This window comes from Papio anubis, unplaced genomic scaffold (assembly GCF_008728515.1).
Source record: "Papio anubis isolate 15944 unplaced genomic scaffold, Panubis1.0 scaffold245, whole genome shotgun sequence".
Classification (NCBI taxonomy): domain Eukaryota; kingdom Metazoa; phylum Chordata; class Mammalia; order Primates; family Cercopithecidae; genus Papio; species Papio anubis.
In genome coordinates this window covers 20,060-44,402 of record NW_022162512.1, presented here as the reverse complement: position 1 = coordinate 44,402, position 24,343 = coordinate 20,060, and the positions used below count along the sequence as shown (strand labels likewise).

At 36.4% G+C, this 24,343-nt stretch overlaps 1 protein-coding gene across 1 annotated transcript in view; it reads right to left on the bottom strand.

Moving 5' to 3' along the window:
• LOC116272885 (probable phospholipid-transporting ATPase IM) overlaps window positions 1–23,903 on the bottom strand; it is an 88,430-nt gene extending 64,527 nt beyond the window's left edge. Inside the window, exons 1-6 of the mRNA XM_031661749.1 lie at window positions 22,481–23,903; window positions 19,609–19,797; window positions 11,484–11,599; window positions 8,341–8,505; window positions 7,275–7,386; window positions 5,439–5,544 (exon numbers count right to left, since the gene is read on the bottom strand). Coding sequence (XP_031517609.1) covers window positions 5,439–5,544; window positions 7,275–7,386; window positions 8,341–8,505; window positions 11,484–11,599; window positions 19,609–19,797; window positions 22,481–22,688 — 896 coding nt within the window. The 5' untranslated portion in view covers window positions 22,689–23,903. The remainder of the gene's footprint in view (window positions 1–5,438; window positions 5,545–7,274; window positions 7,387–8,340; window positions 8,506–11,483; window positions 11,600–19,608; window positions 19,798–22,480) is intronic.
• Window positions 23,904–24,343: the final 440 nt, after the last annotated feature.

Genomic DNA, 24,343 nt, shown 5'->3' with positions numbered 1-24,343 from the left:
AAGCACCCAGATATATAAAGCAAATATCACTAGATCTAAAGGGAGAAGTAGACTCCAATACAATAATAATAAGGGACTTCAACAGTACATTCTCAGCATCAAATAAATCATTTAGACAGATAATCAATGAAGAACATTAGATTTAAACTGTACTTTAGATCAAATGGACTGAACAGACATCCACAGGACATTTTATCCAACAGTTGCAGACTACACATTCTTTTCACCAGCACATGGAGCATTCTCCAGTATAGGCCATAAGTTAGGCCTGAATATGAGTCTCAACAAATTTTTGAAAATTGAAGTCATATCAAGTATCTTCTCAGACCACAATGGAATGAAACTAGAAATCAATACCAAGAGGAACTTAGAAACAATATGCTACATGAAAATTAAACATGTTCCTGAATGAATACTGGGCCAATGAAGAAAGTAAGATGAAAATGAAAAGATTTCCTCAAACATATGAAAATGGAAACAAAACGCACCAAAACCTATGGGATACAGCAAAAGCACTGCTAACAGAGAACTTTACAGCAATAAATGCCTACATCAAAAAAGTAAAAAGATTTTAAATAAGCAATATAATGAAATGACTGAAAGAACCTGAAAAGCAAGAACAAAACCCAAAATTGGTAGAAGGTAAAAGATAATAAAGATCAGAGCACACGTAAATAAAATAGGCTAAAAAATACAAAGGATCAATGAAACGAAAACTTGTTGTTTTTTTATTTTTTATTTTTTTTTTGAAAAGATGAACAAAGTTAATAAACTTTCAGCTAGACTAACAAAGAAAAAAAGAGACAGGATCCAAAAAACAAAATCAGGAATGAAAATGAAGACATTACAACTTATGCCACAGAAATATATAAGATCAAGATTTTAAGAACAACTACATGCTAACTAACAGGAAAACCTAGAGGAAATGGATAAATTTCTGGACACATGCAACCTTCTAAGATTGAATCAGGAAGAAACAGAAAATCTGAACATACCAAAAGCCAGTAATGAGATTGAATCTGCAATAAAAAGTCTCCCAACAAAGAAAAAGCCAGAATTGGATGACTTCACTACCAGATTCTACCAAACGTGTAAAGAAGAACTAATATAAGTTATCCTTAAGTATCCCAAAAAACTGAAGAGAAGGGAATTCTCTCTAACTTGTTCTACAAGGCTAGCATTACCCTGATACCAAAATCAGAGAAGAACACAACAAAAAAAGAAAACTACAGGTCAATATCCCTGATGAACATAGACATAAATATCCTCAACTAAAAACTAACAAACTAAGTCCAACAGCAGGCTTGGGTGTGGTGGCTCCATGCCTTGTTTTGCTGTGTTTCCCAGGCTAGTCTCAAACTCCTGGGCTCAAATGATCCTTCTGTGGGAAGCCAAGGCAGGCAGATCATTTGAGCCCAGGAATATGAGAGCAACCTAGGAAACATGGCAAAACTCTATCTCTACAAAAAATACAAAATTAGTCAAGTGTGGTGGTGGCTTATACCTGTAGTCCCCGCTACTCAGGATGCTGAAGTGGGAGGATCACTTGAACCCAAGAGGCTGAGGCTGCAGTGAGCTATGATTGCACCACTGCACTGAAAGCCGGGTGACAGAGCAAGACCCTGTCTCAAAAAACTAAAAAAAAAAATCCTACAACAGATCAAAAATATAATATACCACGATCAAGTGAAATTTACCTCAGGAATGCAAGCATGGTTCAACATATGTAATAAGCATGATACATCACGTCAACAAAATGAAGGACAAAAACCATATAGTTATCTCAATCGATGCAGAAAAAGCATTAGATAAAATTCAACATCCCTTCATGATAAAAACTCTCAACAAACTAGGTGTAGACGGAACACAACTCAACATAATAAAATCTATATATGACACACACAGCTAACATCATACTGAACGAGGAAGAGTTGAAACTCTTTTTTCTAAGCACTAGAACAAGACAAGGATGCTCACTTTTATACTCTGATTCATCATAACTGAAAGCCCTAGCCAGAGCAATCAGGCAAGAGAAAAAAATGAAAGCCATCCAAATTAAAACATAGAAGTCAAATTGCTCCTGTTTGCAAGCAACATGATCTCACATTCAGAAAAAAATCAAATGATTCCACCAAAAACTCTTAGAACTGATAACCAAATTCAGTAAAGTTTTAGGATACAAAATCAGTAGTGTTTCTATACATCAATAATGAAGTACCTGAGAAAGAAATCAAGAAAGCAATCCCATTTACAATAGCTTTAAAAAAAAAAAAAATACTTAATGATAAATTTAACCCAGGAGGTGAAAAACCTCCACAAGGAAAACTACAAAACACCAGTGAAAGAAATTGGAGAGGGCACGAACAAATGAAAATATATTCTATGCTCATAGATTGGAATAATTAATATTGTTAAAATGATCACACTACCCAATGCAATTTCTATCTAAATATCAATGTTATTTTTCACAGAAACAGAAAAAAAATCCTAACATTCATATGGAACCAAAAAAGAGCCCAAATAGCCAAAGCAATCCTGACCAAAAAGAACAAAGCTAGAGGCATCACACTATCTGACTACAAAATATATTACAAGACTAAAGTAACCAAAACAGCATGGTATTGGTATAAAACAGACACATAGGCCAATGGAACAGAATACAGAACCCAGAAATAAATCCAAACATTTACAATCATGGGATTTTTGACAAAGACACCAAGTACACACACTAGGGAATGGACATCCTCTTCAATAAGCAGTGATGGGAAAATTGAATATCCATATGCAGAAGAATGAAACTGGACCCCTATCTCTCACCATATACAAAAATTAACTCAATATGAATTAAAGACTTACATATAATCCCCCAAATGATATAACTACTAGAAGATAACATAGGGAAAACAACTTCCAGACACTGGTCTCTAGACAATGATTTTATGGCTAAGACCTCAAAAGCACAGGCAACAAAAACATAAACAAGTGAGACTACATGAAATAAAAAAGCTTCTGCACCGCAAAGGAAACAATCAACACACTGAAGAGACAGTCTGCTGAAAGGAAGGAAGTATTTGTAAACTATTCATCCAACAAGGGACTAATATCCAGAATATACAAGGAACTCAATTCAACAGTAAGAAAACAACCCCATTAAAAAGCAAAGAACATGAATAGATGTTTCTCAAAAGAAGACACACAAATAGCCAACATATCTATGAAAAAAATGCTCAACATCATTAATCATCCGAGACATGCAAATCAAAACCACAATGAGATGTGATTTTATTTCAACTAGAATAGCTACTATTAAAAAATGAATAAATAAATAACAGATGCTGGTAAAGGGAGCTATTACACTTTGTTGGTGAGAATGTAAATTGGTACAGCCACTAGAGAAAACACTATGGAGATTTCTCCAAAAACTAAAAATAGAACTACCATATGATCTAACAACCCCACTACTGGGTATTTATTCAAAGGAAATGAAATTGTTATATCAAAGGGATATCTGCACCCCATGTTTACTGTAGCACTACTCATAATATCAAATATATGAAATCAACCCAAGTGTCCATCAATGGATGAATCAATAAAGAAAATGTGGTGTATACACATACAATGGAATACTATTCAACCATCAAAAAAGAATGAAATCCTACCATTTTAAGCAACATGAATGGAACCATGGGTTCCATGTTAAGTCAAATAAGGCACAGAATGACAAGTTTCACATGTTCTCACTCCTATGTGAAAACTAAAAAAGTTGATCTCACAAAGAGTAGAATGATAGATACCAGACACTAGGAAGGTTGTATGGGTAGGAGTAGGGGGATGAAGAGAGGCTGGTTAACTAGTACAAACGTATAGTTAGATGGAAGGAATAAATTATAAAGTTCAACAGCAGAGTAGGGTGGCTATAGTTAGCAACCATTGTTGTATATTTCAAGTTAGCCAGAAGAGAGGACTTTCTTTCCCAACACAGAGAAATGATAAAGACTCAAAGTGATGGATATCCTAAATATACTGACTTGAACATTATACATTCTATCCATGTAATAAAATATCACATGTGCCCCAAAAATATGTATATATATTATATATCAATTTAAAAAGAGTCAACCCAAAAATCAAAGGGTAAAGAATCTACTTTTAAAATTTTAATTGATTATTAAATAAGTTATTATTTCCCCAATTGACTTTATGGGGTCTATCATTAAAATTATATCAATAATAATATTTAAATTATATTAGTAGTAGCTAATTAAATTTCCCAATTTTTATTTTGCAAAGACATATGCAGTGTCTAGTCATAGTTTCTAACCAGCATGATATAGGTTTTTTTTTTTTTTTTTTAAACTGCAGGTAAAACAGAAAAGCTGGGAGATTCATGTGCAAGTACCATCAACTAGAGGTGCTGACTTTAAGTCTTCCTTTTCTTAAAGTTCAGGAAGAATAGTTTAATGACAAGACATATTAGGGAAGCCACAGTGCTCTACTATTATATTGAAGGAAGGTTAGCTCCCCATCTAGAATGGAGCAAGCAACAAGCAATTTGTCTCTGTCATCATTCTGCTTGGCCAGTCTCTAAGTGAGTTGAGCTTACAGAAGCTACTACAAGCAACAAGGAAGCAAAAATTGTTATAAAACAATATTTTTAAAGTTCTAGGAAAATATTTATGCAGATTTTTAAATGTTCTTCTCCAAATAAAGTAACAAGAAATAAGGAAATGAAATACATCGGTACATCTTAAGAAATATTATTTCTCAAACTTTAATATCTGTCCACTGTTACCTCCAATTTCAGCACTTATATATTTTTGACACTGTGCAGTAGTGACACAAATTTCACAGTATTTTATTTCACATGAACAGTATATATCTGGGTTCAATAGTAACTATGTCAAAATATCTACTTTCTTTAATGCTGAAAGACTATTCCATCTTTATATGTCATCGACGACAGCTGTGTCTTCCAAACTCATCTGATCATGAGCTTCATCTAGGTGTTTATTAAATGCAAAGTCCCAAATCCCATTCCCTGTTGATTCTTAATTCGTAGGTCAGAATGGAGCTAGGGAATTGGTATTTTTAACAAGTATCTCATGATACTGATCACTCATCACCACGCAAGAGTTAGCAGGTACTGACCAAAGCACAATTTTAAAGGACAACTCAACATAGCTGATTTGAAATTCTTTTCTAAAAATACTTGAGAAATGCTGGAGGCCTGAAGACAATAATTCATTACTGATATCAACTTTATCTCAGTTTGTCACCAAAATGAATGGAAGCAGCTTAGGAAACATGTACAAAGAACTTTATACTAATTTAAGACCACAGGAAACTACAGCATAGCTTTCCACTTTCTCAACTCTTGGATCTTTTTTCCCTCCCTCCCTCTCGTCCTTCCATCCTTTCCTCCTTCCTTCAACACCTACCTGAGTTCTTCTCTCACTTCCACAGCATTATTCCCTGCTATCACAAACACATCATTCATGTCATCAGTCAGCATGTTGCAGGCATAACCGATGTTGATGGCAGTTTCTAAAACAAAATAAAGCCCAACTCAGTTAAAATGTTACTTAATAATGTAAGTCCATTTTTAATGAAAGTTTTGAGGGCTTAGCTGTATTTTCTTACAGCCTACAGGCCCTCTCAAATTTACTACTTGCTAAACCCATGCCCAAGTAGCAACAGCAACAAATGTGCAGCCTTCTCATCTAGTTTTCAGAAAAACCTTTTCATTCCCAAATTAGCACTCATGAAAATACCTTAAGATCTTGTGACATAATATGTACAAATACAAAACCTTTGACCAGAAGTCCAAATACTGTCTTGGGAGAGCTAAACTAATAAACTTAGCCAATATTTAATTCTGATATGGAAGACAATTTGAAGGAAAAAAACTCACAAAATGTTCAGTTGAATGAAAAAAACAGTGGTCTTACAAAATTTTTATAGTTCTCTCAAACACAACCTTGCCATTTTCCCATTAAATATATGGAAGTTTGGAATTTGACTATCATCTCAAAAACCACCCAGCACTGTTCTCCTAGAGAACTGGAGAATCAGATGGTGTTGGGTAATTCTTCCTCTAATTTTATAGAAATGGAACCTAAGATAATCAGATAACTCCTTCTATCTGATAGAGTTATTTGATTGTCTCTAACAGTACAGAATAATTAGACTGTAGCTAATTCTGAGGAATCATTAGTTTTGTCCCAAATTAAGGAAGGTAATTGATAAAATCTCAGCATATACCTTGTATAAACCACAGAAATTAAAGCTAAATAATAGTAAATTCATGGATATTTGTAATAATAGAACAGCTGTAACTGACCGAAATCAAACTCTACAGAGTTTCTATCTAGTAACACACCCAAGTGCTCAACTTTCTACTGTTTATTTTTTGTGGTCAATGATTTGGATCAAGATGTAGAGAACTGATTTATCACATCTGCAAATCCCCTAATGCTGTAAAAAAATACCTAATAAGTAGATAGAATTTTAACACAGGTGTGTGCCAGTTAATTGAATATTTTCAGTTTACAAATAGCCAAGCATAAAATCATTTTTGTTTTAATCATTACTGCTAGCAGTAGATCAAAAACATGTTGGTCCCCTTTTCTTTCATAGGAAATGTAGTAGAACATGATGACTCACTAATGATTTGGCATTCTGTCAAGCCTGAAAGTCAATGAATTCTCACTGTACCTTGTATAGATAGTCCTGGAATTCAGCCAGGTTGCACTATTACAGCCGTAGTAGAATTATTAAAATACCAAAATATTTATATAAACGGTTGATAAACAGCTGTTTCCCTGAGCTTCTTCAAAGTGTTCCCATCACCCTGACACCTGCCCTAAGATCCTTCAAATTCCCCACCATCAAGAAACTAAAGGAGTAACCCAAGGTCTCCAATATCCTGCTTCAGTTCTGTGCCAATATCTGTCCTGACTGGGGACAGTGTTCATATAAACCAACTGTTAAACATTCTTAATACCATTGTTGCCTCTAGGTATAATGACTATATTCAAGAGGCAATTGGACTGAAACTCAGCTGATCCCAGCTTATACTATGGAAGGCATTTTGTTAGTTTGGTTTGTTTTAAAATAGATTCTTGCAATACATTAACTTTCTTTTCTCTATTTCAAGTCTTTCCTATGTGGAAGATACGATGAATAATTAATTAACCTTTCTGGTTAATTAAAATTTTGTGATATAAGTCATCTCCCCATTTTCAAAATATCATCATCATCCATTTTCAAGTTACCTTGTTTGTCTCCTGTTAGGACCCAGATCTTAATATTGGCTAGTGATAAACTTGTAACTGTTTCAATAACACCCTCTTGTAACTTATCTTCTACAGCAGTGGCACCTAGTAGCTTTATTGAAAAACAGAGAAAAACTTATGTTAATGCATGCAAACAACATCTATAACATCTACGATTTCACTCACAGAGTTTGGAAGCCAAAGAATATGAATTGAAGACAGAAATTATGATACTTTGATATAGCAGGCAACCTATTTTGTGTGAAAGTGGGTTGGGAAGGACTCCAAAAGGAAGCTCCCAAATCAAGCCAACTTAACAGCAGAGATCCTGGGAGTTATTATTTACCTGAAGGGGCGGATATGCTCAGATAACATGTTAGCGTGAGCAGTAAGAAGCCATTTGGACTTAAGAACTCCCCAGCTGCTTCCCCACTTATATCAACAGCTGAGGGGTCCAAAGAACAGCCTTCATTCCATGGTCAGGAAGCTGATCACAAAAAGTCTAGTCATTCTTCTACATTAACAAACAAGCAGATGCCATAAACTAAAGTGAAGGTTCCTGCACGATTTTTCATCGAAAGATGAACAAAGCATACTCTCCTGGCCACTGGGGCTTCAGGTAAGAGTGGTTTTTAGAATAGACCATGCTCTGGATAGCACAGATATCATCAGAATCTCATGGCCTAGGATGGTTTAGAGCTGTAGCCCCATTCTTCACAGCAAATTTCTCTGCTCTCAAAAGGTGGATCATAAAAAAAGGAGAAAAATAAAAATCCCATAACATCAAGGACACATCAGAGGTTGACAAAGAATAGGGAGCCTACTATCTTCTACTCTTGGGAAGCTTCCAATTGCTTAAGCTACTGCTAATAGAAATACAGTTCTAGGCTCTCTAGGACCATACGTGGAAAACTCAAAGCCAACCTATAAAGCATGATTCAGTAATTGAAAGAGAAACATCTGCTGTGTGCAAGATGATTTAGCCAATGGCTTATTCCTATGCTAAATCTCTAAACACATATTATCTTTCCTGTAAACACAAATCATCATGCTTCTAAACTCATACCATCAAATCTCTTTCAATTTCTTCATACAACCCAGCTATTCGTTCATCCCTCTCTTCTGTGGCAGCATTCGCATCTTCAAGCATCTTATGCCACTCTTTAAAGTACTTGTCATCCAGGTCTCTGTGTGCAATGGCCAAGGTCCGAAGGCCTTCCCCTGCAAATTCCTGCCAGAGATGACATAGACTCATGAACCATCAAAGAAACAATAAGCACAGAAATAACAACAACAAAAATAATTGGTAAGAAATGTTCCACTCAAATTCATTTTGTCCTAAGAGCACTGCTTGGCTATCCTTACTCTCAACTGTTTAGTCTCCTCAGAAATGGGAGATAATGTATGTATTTTCCGTTTTATTTCTATGAGGTTAAAACATGCAGGGGAGCAAGACTTCCCCCTAAAGACAGTTGAAAAGCCCGCTGAAGTATCCTAGTTGAGAGGTGATCAATGACACCCATGACTTGAGATACTCATTTATGGCAATACATATTTGTTTCCAATCTGTCCTTTACAGAAGGAAGCATTTCTGGCCATGAGAGGGACCCAGTGTGTTTTATGGACCTCAGCTTTCAGTGAAGAGGAAAGGACCCTTGGAGAAGCCATAGTTCTCAAATCAAAGGCAGGAGGCTCTCTCCAGGAACCACAACATGACATCCCACCAAAGTCTTGTCACATTCCTCCTAGTGATATGCTATGCCTAAAACTAACTGAATCCTACTTTTGTATATGCTTGAAAATTTTCATAATAAAAAGCTAAAAGTAAATAATAAATAAATAAATAGATGTTAAATAGTCAGATATTAGAAGTTTAAGCATATTACTTAAGGTTATAACCATAACTTCTAGGGCAAAAGGGGAGAGAAAGGAAGAAAAGCTAATATAAGTGGTTGCTTCTGGGAAGCAGGACTAAATACGGAGGCTGACCTTCACTTTTCATTCTAGACTCCTCTGTGAAACTTTTTATTTTTTGCTATATTAAAGTTTTATCTTAATAATAATAAATTGTTTGCAATTTTAAAGACACCATCATCAAGTCAGCTTAGTGCAAAAAATAGTGTTATTTTTAGAAGCTATATTCTATGAACTTAGTACTAAATTAGTCAAACTGATAGGGGAACCACACTCTTCCTTTATCCTGTATCCTGACAATCTCAAACACCACCTCTGGTGCTTTATCCTAACAGTAGGGGAAAAGAAATAGAGGAGACTGGTAGTTGCTAAGTGTCTCACACAGCCATGGTAACTAGAAACATATGCAGATTGCTTTGGGGGAAATGCTCAAAAACTCCCATTCCGCTTGTGCTTCCAGTGGTCATTTTATGGGCCTCTACACTGCAAGTAAAGCATTTTTATGGCCATTTCTGCTCCTTTGGGCATTGCCATTGAGTATGTCTCCTCTGCGGTGTTTTGGCTTATGGTGCACATATAGGTTTATAACCAGGCGTAGGTTAAACCGTGACATACTGTAATTAGGTAAATAGAAAAGTCAATGCATACTGCAATGAGATGGTTTACCCTAGACTGATCTTGAGAAAAATTATCCAAATTTATTTAGTAGGCAATTGGTAGCACTTTGGATATTGGAATCACATTTTGCAAGCCCTGCCTTTCAAGACCACCACTGGATCCCCTACTGATCTGAAAATCTAGTTACTGTCTTGTAATGATCTTTTGTCCTCTTAATTCACACAAACCCTTTTTTGCCTTTAACTTGCAACCCCACTGGGCATTACCACTGCCTTCCTCTCTGTTCTGCACAAAAGTGAATGAACAATAAGATGACATTACAAAAGGAAACAGATGATTTAAGTTATTTAATTAGTGCATGAAACACAAATTCAATCCTAAATGAGCCTTTGATTAAGGTCTTTTCCTATCATTAAACAATTCAAAATCAGTAATTAAATAAACATTTAGGACCTCAGAATCTGGAAGTCAAAATGAACAAAGTGAATGAAGCAAAGAGCAAGTCAAATTTATATTATCTGAAAAAAAATTATTTTGCAGAGAAATGTAAAAAGACCAAATTAGGCTTCCTATAGTTTAGTATCAAAGGAGAATATATGAAAACCCAGGGCCTTGGTGTTTGAGTAATGGCAAAAAGTCAGATACTTATGATTCCAGTGTTGTTTTCATTAAAAAACATTTTAAAGACCATGCTGGCCTCCTGGAAAAGATTAAAAGAAAATCAAGAATTCTCTATTGGAAAGACAAAAACAATAGCTATGTTTGTAACCAATATTACTAAACCATCATTTTTTAAATTTAAAGTAAAGCAGAGGATTTTTTATTTTATTTGTTTATTTGCTGTTTAAAGATTCAGGGAATGTTTTGTATTAAATATAGGGTCTGACAAAGAACATGAATACTCAATAACGTCTTAAAGGAAAGAAACCAATGAGAAAATGCGAGTTTTGACCAGATGGCCTTAAATGGAACCACAGACAAATATTAGAGACACACGTGAATCTCAGGTTTAAAACAAGTAATGCTCATATTAATTCACATTCCCTTACTTTTTGGCATTTAACAGAAAAGTGCCAAAAATCACCCTTACTTCTTTCAGAAAGCTTTTGTAAAGAAATTATGCTGGTCTCAGAATACACAAAGTGGGTGTCTGAGGACACACAAGGGACTCATCATGATTTACAACCTGAATAAAAAGACCCTTAGAGGAGAAAGTGTGCACCAGAGACTATTTTCCTCTCACAATCTAAACACAGCCCTAAACTTTCTCTGGGAGTAATCATAAGATATTCCACTGGTACCAAACACATCAGAACCCAAGGAAAAGGAGCTCTCTGGCTGCTCTTTCCAGAACTAGTCCAGTCTTCCAAGAGGAGCAACATGAAGCTGCAGGGGAGTTACATCAGGTTCCCCAGACGCCCGCATTCTGTGGCTACTGCTCAGTTGCTGTGTGTTCCTCCACCTATAGTGAGACTGACAGGACTTCCAACAGGGCAGAACGCGGGGGTCCTTGTGCCAATTTCCAGACAATCATTGGCACAGCTTCCTGTGGAACCACTCTCCAGATGCTTTCTATTTCTGTAGTCAAATCATTTAGCTGCTATTTTTCTAAACAGGACCTAACCATAGGAGATGGCAAAAGGGCCATTGTGCTAACCTTAAGACGGAGGCACTTACACTGAGGTGGTCTGACGTCAAAGAGAGAAGGACTTCATTGGAAGGATGAAGTTTTTCAAACAGAATAGTATCTGCTCCCTTGGAGTAAAGCTTTATCTGTCCTTCCGGGTTTCGAACTGAAAAGAAAAAAGTTTGGAAAAGCAGATTATAATCAATGACATACATCAAAATTGGACTCTCCCAGACCTCCAGCCTGGCAGTTTGGAAATGGGCATAATGTTTTAGCCAGTAGTAAGACACTCAGTGCCTTTGGTTAGGTCATTACCTAAGTCACTTGGCTTTATTCTCATTTATTAACTTAGAAATGCTCCATCTACTGGAATCTTTGATTTCCCGAATTCAGAAACAAGTGTTTTTATTCTAAAGCATATGACCCTCCTGTTTCCCTTGCTTACTATTTCCGAAGGGTTGATACATCTAAATTAAGTCTTCATCTCCATATTGAGCAGAATTGAGAGCTTTATTTGCCCGTCTCCTAGTGTGAAATTCAAGACCTGCTGTTCAAATCAATATCAGTGTTATGCCAAATCATCTCCATATGCAATTCTAGCCATTCAAAGTCATGGTTTATACATTTTTTCTTGGCCCTTGCTGACATATTTCTTCATCCCTTTTACTCTGGAAAAGTCCATTAATTATTGGTGGTTCATTGTTGGGTCACAAATTCTCACTGAAAACACACTTCACAGAGGGGCTTTTAAAAATAAAGTCTATACCTCATTCCCACTGGAAGTCTATATCAGTAGTACTGTGTTTTTAACCTGCCCCACAGGCTTGAGATTGACAGCCCTTCCTAGGCTACCCTCAACTCCATTCCCAACCACAACTCCCAGCATATTGCTGTTAGACAAACCTTTCTTTCAAACCACAGAACACTTGGCCTAACTTTGTAGGTTTAGTTGTACAGCTTGACACATAGTAGCCAGTTAATAATTATTCGTTGAATGAATGAATGGCATGGCTGTGTATTTCTTCCCAGAACTGCCTACAACTTAAGACAACTGCCTTTGTCACAACTTCATGATCTGAATACTCTTACCCTCGTAGGCTTCATCGGTTGAGTCAACGATCATTACACACTTTCCACTCAATTATCCCTTTTCTCTATGAAGAGGATGCCTCAAAAAAGGTTAACATAAATGTTTACTATTAATTACTATTAATGTAATGCCATAGAAAATGGCATACAAAATTTAGAGCTTAGTTTAAAAAAATATAAAAACCAAAATACAATGTTACCCTCCCCTCTATCCCTAGTCAACACTTATCTATTCTAGTTTCCTCCCGGCTTGCATAGATCTAATAATGTACCCAAGAAACTTTTTAGGACTGGGCCTTGTCTAGGTCTTGTCTTCTGTTTTAAGAGCCTTTGTTAGTTTGCCTAAGTGCCAGGATTCATTTGGGTTTTCTTGTGCTCTAGCTCTAATCCCCTACATTGGGGAAAAAGAGAGAGAAAAACATATGCAATTTATCTAATTGTTAAATCAGGGGGGAAAAGCTTAATCCTGGGAAAGAATTTCTCTTGATTTTCTTGTACAATAATCCAATTTAATAATTTCCCTTATATTTTCTCCCTTCCATCACCAGAGGTATAAAGGCAAAGGATGAATAATCCACATTTGCCTGTATTTTGTATTCTAGACTAGGACATTAGTTCTCTAACTTATGGTCTCAGGACCTTATTTATAATTCTTCAATGCTGAGTGAGGATTCTAAAAAGTTTTTTAGTGAGTTTTATCTATCAATATCCATATTAGAAATTAAAAATGAGAAATTTTATTATATCAAGTTTTATAACACTAGTTACTATAATTATTATTATAAATCTAACATATAAACATAAATAACATTTCTACAAAAAAACTATATTTTCCAAAAAAAATTAGTTTGGAGATTGGCATTGTTTTACATGATTACAGATCCTTGTAACACCTAGTTTAATAAAAGAGGGTTGGATGCCCATATCTGTTTCTGCATTCATTCTGTTGTGACATCACATGTCATGTGGCTTCTGCAAAACTCCATGGTATACTCATGAGAAAAAGAATGAAAAAGACAAATAATAGTCATATTATAATGAAAATACTTTTGTCCTTGTGCATCCTCCAGAAAACTCACAAAGTTCCCTAACGTTCCCTGGACCACACATTTAGAGTCACTGGTCTGGAAGAATCACAGACTGATTGTGATTTGTGTAAATCCCTCACCATTGCCATATCTCAGTTTCTACATGTAAAAAGGAGATATTTAAACAATCTAACTTCAAAGGTCCTTTACAGCTGTACAATTTTCTGATTCAATAAATGCTTTCCATCCCTGATACTTTCTCTTAACCTAGTATTTGTCCCTTTAAATCTGATTTTGTGTAAATCCAATTTCATAGAATCCTGCTTAAGTTTACTCATTAAACATTTGCTTTAGCAGCAAGTTTTATATCTCTTTCCTTCCAAGTCTTCTGGTCATTTCTGTTCAAAGTTAATTAAATCTAAGTCATTTCAGAAGTTAGTATTTCTTAAATAAACTAAAAAAGGACATAGTTTTAAATGGTCAAAATAACATATGGCCAGAACTTGGACAAAGATTACAGTTTTTAGGTTATAAAACCTTCTCCCGATGCTTTCCATTTAAACATTAGTGTTCTTCAGAGATTTACTCGGGGTCTTTTTTCATCTTTCCATCCTTCATACTGTCCCTGGGCAACTGCATTCATTTCTATGGCTTCAGGTTCCATCACCAAGCTGTTTTCAAATGTGTACATCCTGTCCAATCCATCTCTAGCACTCCATTCGGACCTGCACATCTGACCACCAATTGAACATCTTTTGGATATGCCCAGTCACACCAAACTCACACTAGACATATTACCCTCCTCCAATAATTAGCTACTCCTCTTATATTCCCAGTCTCAGTAATCAGCTTCACCATCCACTCAGTCTCCAAAACCAGAAATCTGGGCATCACTCACAATTCTCCCTCCACCAACCACACATCTAAGGGAAGCCATGGATTTCTCTCTGCCACTTCTCTCTTGCCTAGAAAATCACCTTAACCTAACTGGTTTTACCCATTCCAGGACTGCTTCCTTCCAGACTCTTCCGTATATTCCAGCTACAGTTATCTTCACGCTGCTGCTTAGAATGATGCAATAGCTTCCCTCTCCCTTCTATGAAGTTTGGACTCCTTGACAAGGCATATAGAGCTTATTAAGAGCTGGGCTATCCAGTCTGTTTCACCATGTTCTCTTGGATGCAGCCACAGAGAACTACCTTTCAATTTTTCACATTCTCCCCTAGCCTGAAGGCCCTGGAACGTAGGGGGCACTTAAATCAATATTTACTTAATTAAGATGAACCAACATTGTGCACAATTTATCAAAAGCAGAAGCTATGCCTTTGTGATGTAAAGGAAAGAAAAATGTCACAAATGGCTTCCAGTTAATCGCAACAGCAGCACTGTGAAGGGTGGTAAATAATTCTATTTTGCCATATCGCAGCTGTTCATACATCTACACAGAGAAATGCCTGTCACATGACAGTGTGATGTGTACTTTGATAATCTCGAAAAAGTTTAGAGTTGAGCAACTTTTATCTGTAAGATCTTGTAAGAGCCTTCCAAGAAGCTTCTTGTAATTTATTCTTCTTTAATGGTTATCTGTCACTTGTTCCTGTTAATAGCTATCTCTGAATTTTATCTCTGTATTTCTATTTACAGAATTAGTAGAATTGATCCTTCCAAAACTATTTGTATTTTTTATTTTTATATTTTTCATTTATATTTTCATTTATATTTTTTACTAATATAGCAGATTCTGTTCTCTCTGGAAAAACATCCTTTATAGAAATCAATTTTTATGTAGATACTTCTGACTTAAACCAGGGCTCTTTCTTCAGAATGATAGTACTACTGGTATTGAAATTATACATTGATGATTTAGTGAATAATGGCTCCCACCCACAAAACAAGGAAGCAGAAGGAGGAGGAGGAGAAAAGGGAGGATCAGCAGTAACAGCAGCAATGCCTCAGCCTTCGCATCAGGGTGTCGTTCCTGCAGACCAACCCATGTGATGATCATGAGACTAGGATTGTTTTTGGCCTTGTTATCATGCCAAGACTTTTCTGCCCTTGCAGAGTTCCTTTAAAATTCCTCCCGATTAAAAACCAAACAGAATAAAAATAAATCCAGCAAACCTTCATGCATTCTGTGGTAGAGCACTACCTTTCCTCATATGGGATCCATTAAGGCAAACATCTGATGTTTGCGGTTAGGCTGCGATTTCTCCACAGCCTGTAATGGTGACCAATGCTGAGGAAAAGCCAAACATCTCCCTGTGTAGCAATTTTAGGTTTTTGTCAACACCCTCAGAGCAAAAAGAAACCAACTCTGGGACAAACCAACATCAATAACACCTCCCCTGAGGCTACAAATAGAAGATAGCTCCTGCTGAGACAACATTAAGCCATCACCTAGAATGGCATGAGTGCTCATCAGCGGCACTGGTCATCACCAACAGGCACTGGACTTCCCTGTTGTCAAAAAAATAAAAATAAACATTCTCAGATGTTGTTTGGTTTTTACCTGCTGAGAGCCATCTTTCCAGGCTAGTTTCTAGTAGTTAGAGACCAAAAATCCTACTGTCATGTATATATACTTTTTACATAGTAAGAAATTGATTAAATACAATGAGTAGGATATTCATAAGTTACAAAGTGTTGGGTTGAGTAGTATTTCACAAACATTTATAGAAAACCTATCATGTGCCAAGCTCTGTACTTGGCCTTGGGCAGTTCAAGAAGACTAAGGTATAGCACTTGCCTCAGGTAGCACACAGTTTAACGACTGGGATAGTTGTGAGTGTCATGGAACTAATATCACACTGGTGTTATAAACAAGGCATTCTGGAGAACACAGAGGAACGTGGTCATTTGGAGAAGAGAAAAAGAATTGAAAAGTGGTAACATTTGAATTGGACATTACCAGATGAGTAGTAGGGAACATTTCCAAGAAAAGTGGGGGAAAGGAATATTCAAGATCAGGGAACAGCATGTCCAAAGGGTGTAACAGCAACAATGCATCCAGGGATGGTGAAGTCTAGTTGAGCTCAAAGTTTTGGAAAATAGAAGAAAAGTAGGTTGATACCAGATTGCAAATAATTTTGCACATCATACTAACGACTTTTCTTTTAAGGTTTGGGAAGCCACCTATGCTTTTTAAGTAGGGGGTAGTAAAATCAGGCCTATGTTTTAGAAAGAATACCCTGGTGACAGCATAGAGGATTATTTTTAAAGCAAATAATTTTGAAGATATTACAATAATACAAGCAAGCAGTGGCAAGAACCTTAACTAAGGCAGGGCACTGGGAATTAGGAAAAAAGGACAAAAAGCTTTTATTATTAAAAAGGGGTTTATGAGGCTATTTTAATAAATATTATTCTGATGCCTCTGAGGAGAGACTTAGAAACAGGTGACAACAGAGTATTCTAGAGATGTTAAGGCCTGAGAGTGGAAGAGAAGGAGATGGGTTAGAGAAATGTCTCAAACATCTCTGGGGAAAATAATGGATAGTATTTGAGGATCTATTAGTCTAGAGAAGTGGTCCCCAAAGTGTGGTTCCCTGACCAGTGGCATTAGTATCACCTACAAGCTTGTTAGAAATGCAAATTGGTGGGCCCTCCTCAGACCAGCTGAATCAGAAACTAGAGGCTGGGGCCCAGCAGTCTGTGTTGTAACAAGCCCTCCTGGTGATGCTGATGGGAGCTAAAGTTTGAGAACCATTAGCCTAGGGGCACAAAAGCTATGGAAAAAAGTGAATGAGCTATAACAGGGCTTAAAAGACCAGACTTTGGAAAACCTGGTTCACATATTTGATCTGCCTCTTACCCAACTGTGCAACAAGTTGTGTTACAGCTGTGTGGCAATCTTTGGCAATCTTGAAAATCTTTGTGTTTAGTCTCCTCTTGTCTTAAATGGGACATGCATGTTACAGGCAGTTGCAACAATTCAGTAAAAGAATTGATGATAGGCCGGGCGCGGTGGCTCACGCCTGTAATCCCAGCACTTTGGGAGGCCGAGGCGGGCGGATCACAAGGTCAGGAGATCGAGACCATGGTGAAACCCCGTCTCTACTAAAAATAGAAAAAATTAGCCGGGCGCAGTGGCGGGCGCCTGTAGTCCCAGCTACTCGGGAGGCTGAGGCAGGAGAATGGCGTGAACCCGGGAGGCGGAGCTTGCAGTGAGCCGAGATTGCACCACTGCACTCCAGCCTGGGCGACAGAGCAAGACTCCGTCTCAAAAAAAAAAAAAAAAAAAAAAAAAAAAGAATTGATGATAAAGTTCATGGACAGGCATACAATGAGAGGTAACCATGAATTTTAATACAGATTATAGAAAGAACTATAGTTGTGAAAAAGAGAGTTCCATATTTGACATAAAACTTTAGGTAACTATAGTACAATCCAGTGATAAGACATAACAGAAGGCGGAAAATGTATGTTTGGACTCTAGCAAGAGATTGAAGCTAAAAAGCTGCATAAGAAGGTCACAGAATATAAGCAATAGCTACCACCATGTATGTGGTCAAGATCATCCAAGAAGAACACAGGAACTAAAAACAGAAAAGGACATCAATACTGAAGAATGGGATGAAGGAGAGTAGTCAACAAAGGAGCTTGAGAAAGAAAACAATGGGACAAGAAGAGAATCGGGAGCCAGAAAGTTTACAGAGACCAAAACAGGAGTGTCAAGAAAACAGGGCCAACAGTCTCAAATACTACTGTTTTAAAAAATAGATAGATGAACAGATTAATAAGGAAAAGCCATTGGACTGGGAAGTTACAAGGTGAACGGAAACCACTGAGAAAGCATTTCTTCTTGAGTAGTGGAAGGAGAAACTTAACCCTAATGGGATGAAAAGAGTAAGAAAGGCAAGAAGCAAAAACTGACCTGAGAAATTAATCTGTGATGGAAAGCAGAAAAATATGGTGGCAAAGTCAGTGGACACCAGAATATGAGCAATATCTTTAAGGAAATAGGAGGATAATACAGTTGTGGCCTGAAGGAAGGACCCAGTAATTGAAAAACTGAAGGTGCAAGCAAGAAGGGAGCAAGCAAGGAGGGATAAGGAATGGGACTGAAAAAACTTTCAGCTTTGAAAAGGAAGAAGAGCAACTGTTTTCTGATGCAGGAGAGTAAATTATTAAAGATCTAGCTTGGGGATGAATGGGGAGCATGGGAAGAAGAGTTAATGGTGTGCATTCCTGAGGGCCTTTATTTTCTTAGAGAAATAGGAGATGAATTTAGCTTTCAAGAATAAAGAAGATGGTAGCAGTGTTGAGAACTTGAGGAAATAGCCGAGGTTTACAATATCTATTGTGAAAATGGAAAAAGGCACTAAATATGAATGAGAGAGACATTGACACAGCACTAAGAATCAGCATTGAGTCAGGAAAGCACAGATTTGTTGTGGTGCTAAATACAATATTAGGTGGTCCTCTCCAGCAATGGAGGCGGACAGAGAAAATGAATGATAATGAGGAGGCTGTTGACGATGTTCACAACAACTATCATGTGCCAAGCAATTTAGAAACTCATCCTGAGCCAGTACTGTGTAGTGGACAAGTGAGTGGGTTATGCAGTCAGACTTCCTAGGTCTGAATCTCAGCTATTCTACTTCAATCTATGTGAACCTGGGCAAGTTACTCAACCTTTCTGTGTCTTAGTTTCATTATCTGTTAATGGGTATAAATACAATGTGTCTTAGTTTCATTATCTGTTAAAGGGTATAAATACAAGTTCCTACCTTATTAGGATTGCTGGGACAATTAAATAAATTAATTCACAGAGAGCACTTTTGTGGTTTATTTTTTAAAATATTTTATATTTTTATTGATATATTGTACATACTCATATAGGGCATTTAGAACAGTACTGGGCACATAATGAGCACTTGTTAAATGTTAGTTATATGTCACTGCAGTATTGAGGCTAGGTTGAGGAACACAGGAGTTTATACATAAAGTTTCAAAACTATCACAAACCTCAGCATGTAGCCAAAAGTGAAATAATCCTCGAAAAGCATAACCAAAACAGTATGAAAAGATCAAAAATAGTCTCAGCTACCAACCATACCTATGACAGACATCCTTTTTCTGGTGTTGTTGAAATCCAAAAAGGCAAGTAATTGATAAGTAACCAGTGTTCCCAGTTCTTCTATTGTTATGGTCTCTGGGGTCCGGGATTTAAAAATGAACCCAAAATTTCTAGCAGCAGTCACTAGAGCCCCTTCATCAGGTGACTGAACTTGGTAAATCAGCTCTCCTAAAAGGTAAAGAAACAAATATGTCAATACTGACAATAATAGCTAACATTCATAGAGTTCCAATGCCAACTCCAACTCATTATTTAACAACCAACTCAAGCACCAGGTCTAAAAATCTTTCCTGTCCTCAGACCTTTTCTACCTACCAACAGCTCAATCAGGTATCTGTCCTCTGGGACACCAAAGGACTCTATGCATATCACTGCTGTGGCCCTTGTTATCTTATAGGAAAACATCCATTTCCGAGTCTGCCTCTTCACTGTGCTCAGTTTCTTGTATTTTCTGTGACTAGAGATGTGCCATGAATGTTTCATAAACTGAAACATTTTAATATATAGTAACTCATAATCCTCTGGGCAGCCTTTGAGGTAGAGATTATTAAAATTATTCTTTCCATTTTGTACTAGTGGAATCTATGACTGAAAGAGGTTACATGAGTTTGATGAGATCACACAGCTAAAGACTGATGGAGAGATACTCCAAATTCTACTTCAATCTGCCACTAATGACCATTTTATGAGAATTCATACAAGAAATCCCTTGAAATGTAAGAAATCAAGGGTGCTAATACTTGTTATCTGATATTACGTGTAGTTGGAGTGGGCATAAGAGGGGAGAGGAGATAAAAAGAATAAAATAAGTTATATGTATATATACATATATAGAGTTTATAAAACAGCATATACAAAGCCCTTATATAGAATTATAATATATTTATATGTAAAAATTAATTTGAAATGTAATTAGTTTAATGTTTAAAAACTATTAATTAGGCAGAGATAGACCCATATTTCCTGATTTATAGTCATGTCCAAGATCAACTGTTAATTAAACAAGTTGCATATTAATGGCTATACTATGATTTCTTTTTGTTAAAAAGAAACAAATCACCTAAATATATGGATACATTCTTGAATATATGTATATATTTATGAGCCAGAGGAAAGGGTGAAACGATACACACCAGATGTTACCACTGGTTGCCTCTGTAGGGGTGAGACTGCAGTTCAGGGAAGCTACTATTAGCTTCACATTTATAAATTTTTGTATTGTATTGTTTCACTTGATACAACAGGCATGAATGAATTTTTGAAATTCACAAAAGAAAAAAAACTTAAAGCAATTACTTGATCTACTCATGAAATAACATAGTATGTTCTACTTCTGGTAACATGGTGAACTGGGTGTCAGGACCAACCTCATCTGCTACAAGCAACTATAAAAGCATTTTAATATTCTTAAATACATTCATGAACTTGCAAGAAAGTAAGAACTGTTCAGTTCAGAGACTGAAAAAAAAATACTTATGGGATTAAAGAAGCACATTAGCCAGCATTTGCCTTGAGAGCATTTTTCTGAACCAGGAGAATTTGATCATTGGTTTTCAATGTCTCTGGGCTTTAATTTAAAAAGGCATAGCCCAGTACCTGTCTAAGGTGAGAGTCCAATGAAAGATGGCCTCTCAAAATTGGGTACCCCAAAGACTGCTCTCAATATAAGGGTAAACTGGATACCCATGCCCCCTTGAAGAGGGCTTGGAATAAAACTTGCCTAACTAGAACCTTCCTTATAATTGGAAGGGAAAAAAATATCTGCCGAGAATTTATGATCAAACACTGACTCTCATTTAAATTTGTATTCTGAATTCACAATATCTAGGTGGCCTAAAAGAAATCAAGTTGAAACTTTAGTTTAAAATGTTCCTACATCAGAACATTGAAGCAAATGTAAATCCTTTCTGGAGGAACCGACTGGACCCAAAAACTTTATATAAATTAAGTTCAAAGTAAAATGGTCAGCTCACAGTGAAAAGTATAAAACAACAATAAGGAAAGCCTAAGAACCAACAGAAACAACACAGAATAAGATCTGAAAAAAAAATTAGATATTGGAAGTATCAGAAACAGTACATGCAATATATTTAACAGATTTTAAGAAACAAAATTGAGATATAAAATCAAACAGATTTGAGAAAGAACCAAAGACCTTGTAGGAAGAATTAGTGGGCTGAGGAAAACATGTAAATGGAATAGATTAGGTTCAACTAGGGCAAGAAGCCAGTTCACTATACCATTATCTACCTGTCTCACAGCTTCAAAATGTTAAGTGGCCCAGCTGGTTTTGTTCTATCCTATGAACCCTGAGTTCCAAACAACCATCTCACAAGTGTGAGGACTTTCTCATAATGGAGACTAAATAAGACTATTCTAATATCAAGGCAATTTATCTCTGTTACTGGAAAAATTCATTCTAAGCATATGCCTGAAGGTCATCTGCATCTATTATAAATGCATACTAATAATGAGAGATATGTGACTCAATTTTATTTCGCTATTTGTCCTGGCTACCCAGAAGCTCACGGTCAAATGTGGTGCTCAATTGTAAGAACAATGTCATCCCTTGACTAGCATATTTGGGTCCTCACTTTTCCATTGTCCTTATTTCTTTCCTTTTTCATTTAAATCTCTCCACATTTTTTCAAAACATATGAGATATAAACTATGTCCTATCTTTAACTTGAAAATCCTTCAAATTTAACATCAATTTCTGTGTTAAAAAACAAAAACAAAAAACAAAACTCACTGCTCAAATGCTTAATTTGTAAATCCTTCAAATTTAATATCAGTTTCAATTTTAAAAAACAAAAACAAGGCTCACCATTCAGACATATTTTTCACTTACCTGCACTATTCTCTTCTGACATTACAGTGTGGCAGAGAGCAAGTACCCTAAGGAATTCATGAACTTTGGGATCACCCATTTTAATGGATTCCATCAGATTGTGGTCAAAGAACTGAAATTCTCTATCCACTTGAGATTTGACTAAGAAATCCACAGGCTCCTTTTCCTGTAGGAGAAGAACAACAACAAAAATAACCATAAACCTCATTCCAACAATTATTTTTTAAAATTCAAAAATAGTTCCCCCAAGTACTTTTAGTGTATGATTTTGCAGCCTCAAATGTCTGGCACTAAAATGGCTGTTTCATCATTACTGTTAAATATAATCTTCTCATTTCAGAACCATGTACCAAAGAAGTGAACTTTCCGAAAGTATATGGGAAAGAAAATCACAAAAGTATATGGGATGGCTGGACAGATCCTCAAATGCTCAATACAACTTCAAAATACAAAAAAGCACAGAAAATGCAAAGTTTTTTCAAAACCTACTTGATGGGAAAACCTGATCTGACTTGAACCCATTTGTGCAGCAATATCTGACCTGGAATGGTATGTATTTAATGATGGCTTCTTAAAGCCTGCCTAATACTTGTGAATTAATATTTTCTAATATAAAAACATGAATGTGTTTGATTACAGGGTACTTTCTCAGATGTCACTGGAGATATTACATAATAAAATGGCAGACACCATATTGTCTTTCTGCAACCAGAAAATTCTGAATTTCTACATACATCTGGCTCCAAAGTTTTGGATAAGGGACTGTGAGCCCGTATCTATTTCAGGAGTAAGCCTACAGAAAGTTCCACTCTGAATACTTATATATAAGAGCTTTATCAGCTGCAGAGTCCACCTTTCCTCCCCCGGGATTATTGCTAAAGTTTTTATTCTTAAAGGCTCCATTAACTTTTGCAATTGATTCTAAAGTTATAGGAGCAGATAGGATTGTAACTATTTTTTTAAAGAGAAACAATGCTGTGAGCAATTGAAATTATCTATTCTGTGTCACAAAGCTTGTTAATACCTACAGTAAAATTGGAGCCACATGTAGGTCCTTTGTTCCTTGAAACCAAATTTATTCTAAAACTAATAATACTGAATAAAATAAGAAATATTTATTATTATCTTTATAATAGGCCCAACATTATGCTAAGAGTTTTATATGGAATATTACATAGAATCTTCCTAACAACGATGTGTAGTGGATACTATTGTCATCCCCATTTTATAGATAAGAACCTGAGCATTGCCAAGGCCAACCACATACATCCATGAGCCAGGACTCAAACTTAGCCAAAAATCCATGCTTCAAATACTTTGTCATAACAACACCTAATATAATTCTGGATTATTTCCCTGCCCCCTTACTAATACAATAATGGCTGTCATGTATCAAGTGTTTACATTATACTAGTTTCTTTTTTATTTAAGTACTTTTTTTTTTTTTTTTTGAGACAGAGTCTCGCTCTGTCACCCAGGCTGGAGTGCAGTGGCCAGATCTCAGCTCACTGCAAGCTCCGCCTCTTGGGTTTACGCCATTCTCCTGCCTCAGCCTCCTGACTAGCTGGGACTACAGGCGCCCACCACCACGCCCGGCTAGTTTTCTGGTATTTTTTTTTTTAAGTAGAGATGGGGTTTCATCGCGTTAGCCAGGATGGTCTCAATCTCCTGACCTCGTGATCCGCCCCCTCTCTGCCTCCCAAAGTGCTGGGATTACAGGCTTGAGCCACCGCGCCCGGCCTTATTTAAGTACTTTTAATGTTTACTTTATTATCATTATTATCATACTTTAGGTTCTAGGGTACATGTGCACAACGTGCAGGTTTATTACATATGTATACATGTGCCATGTTGGTGTGCTGC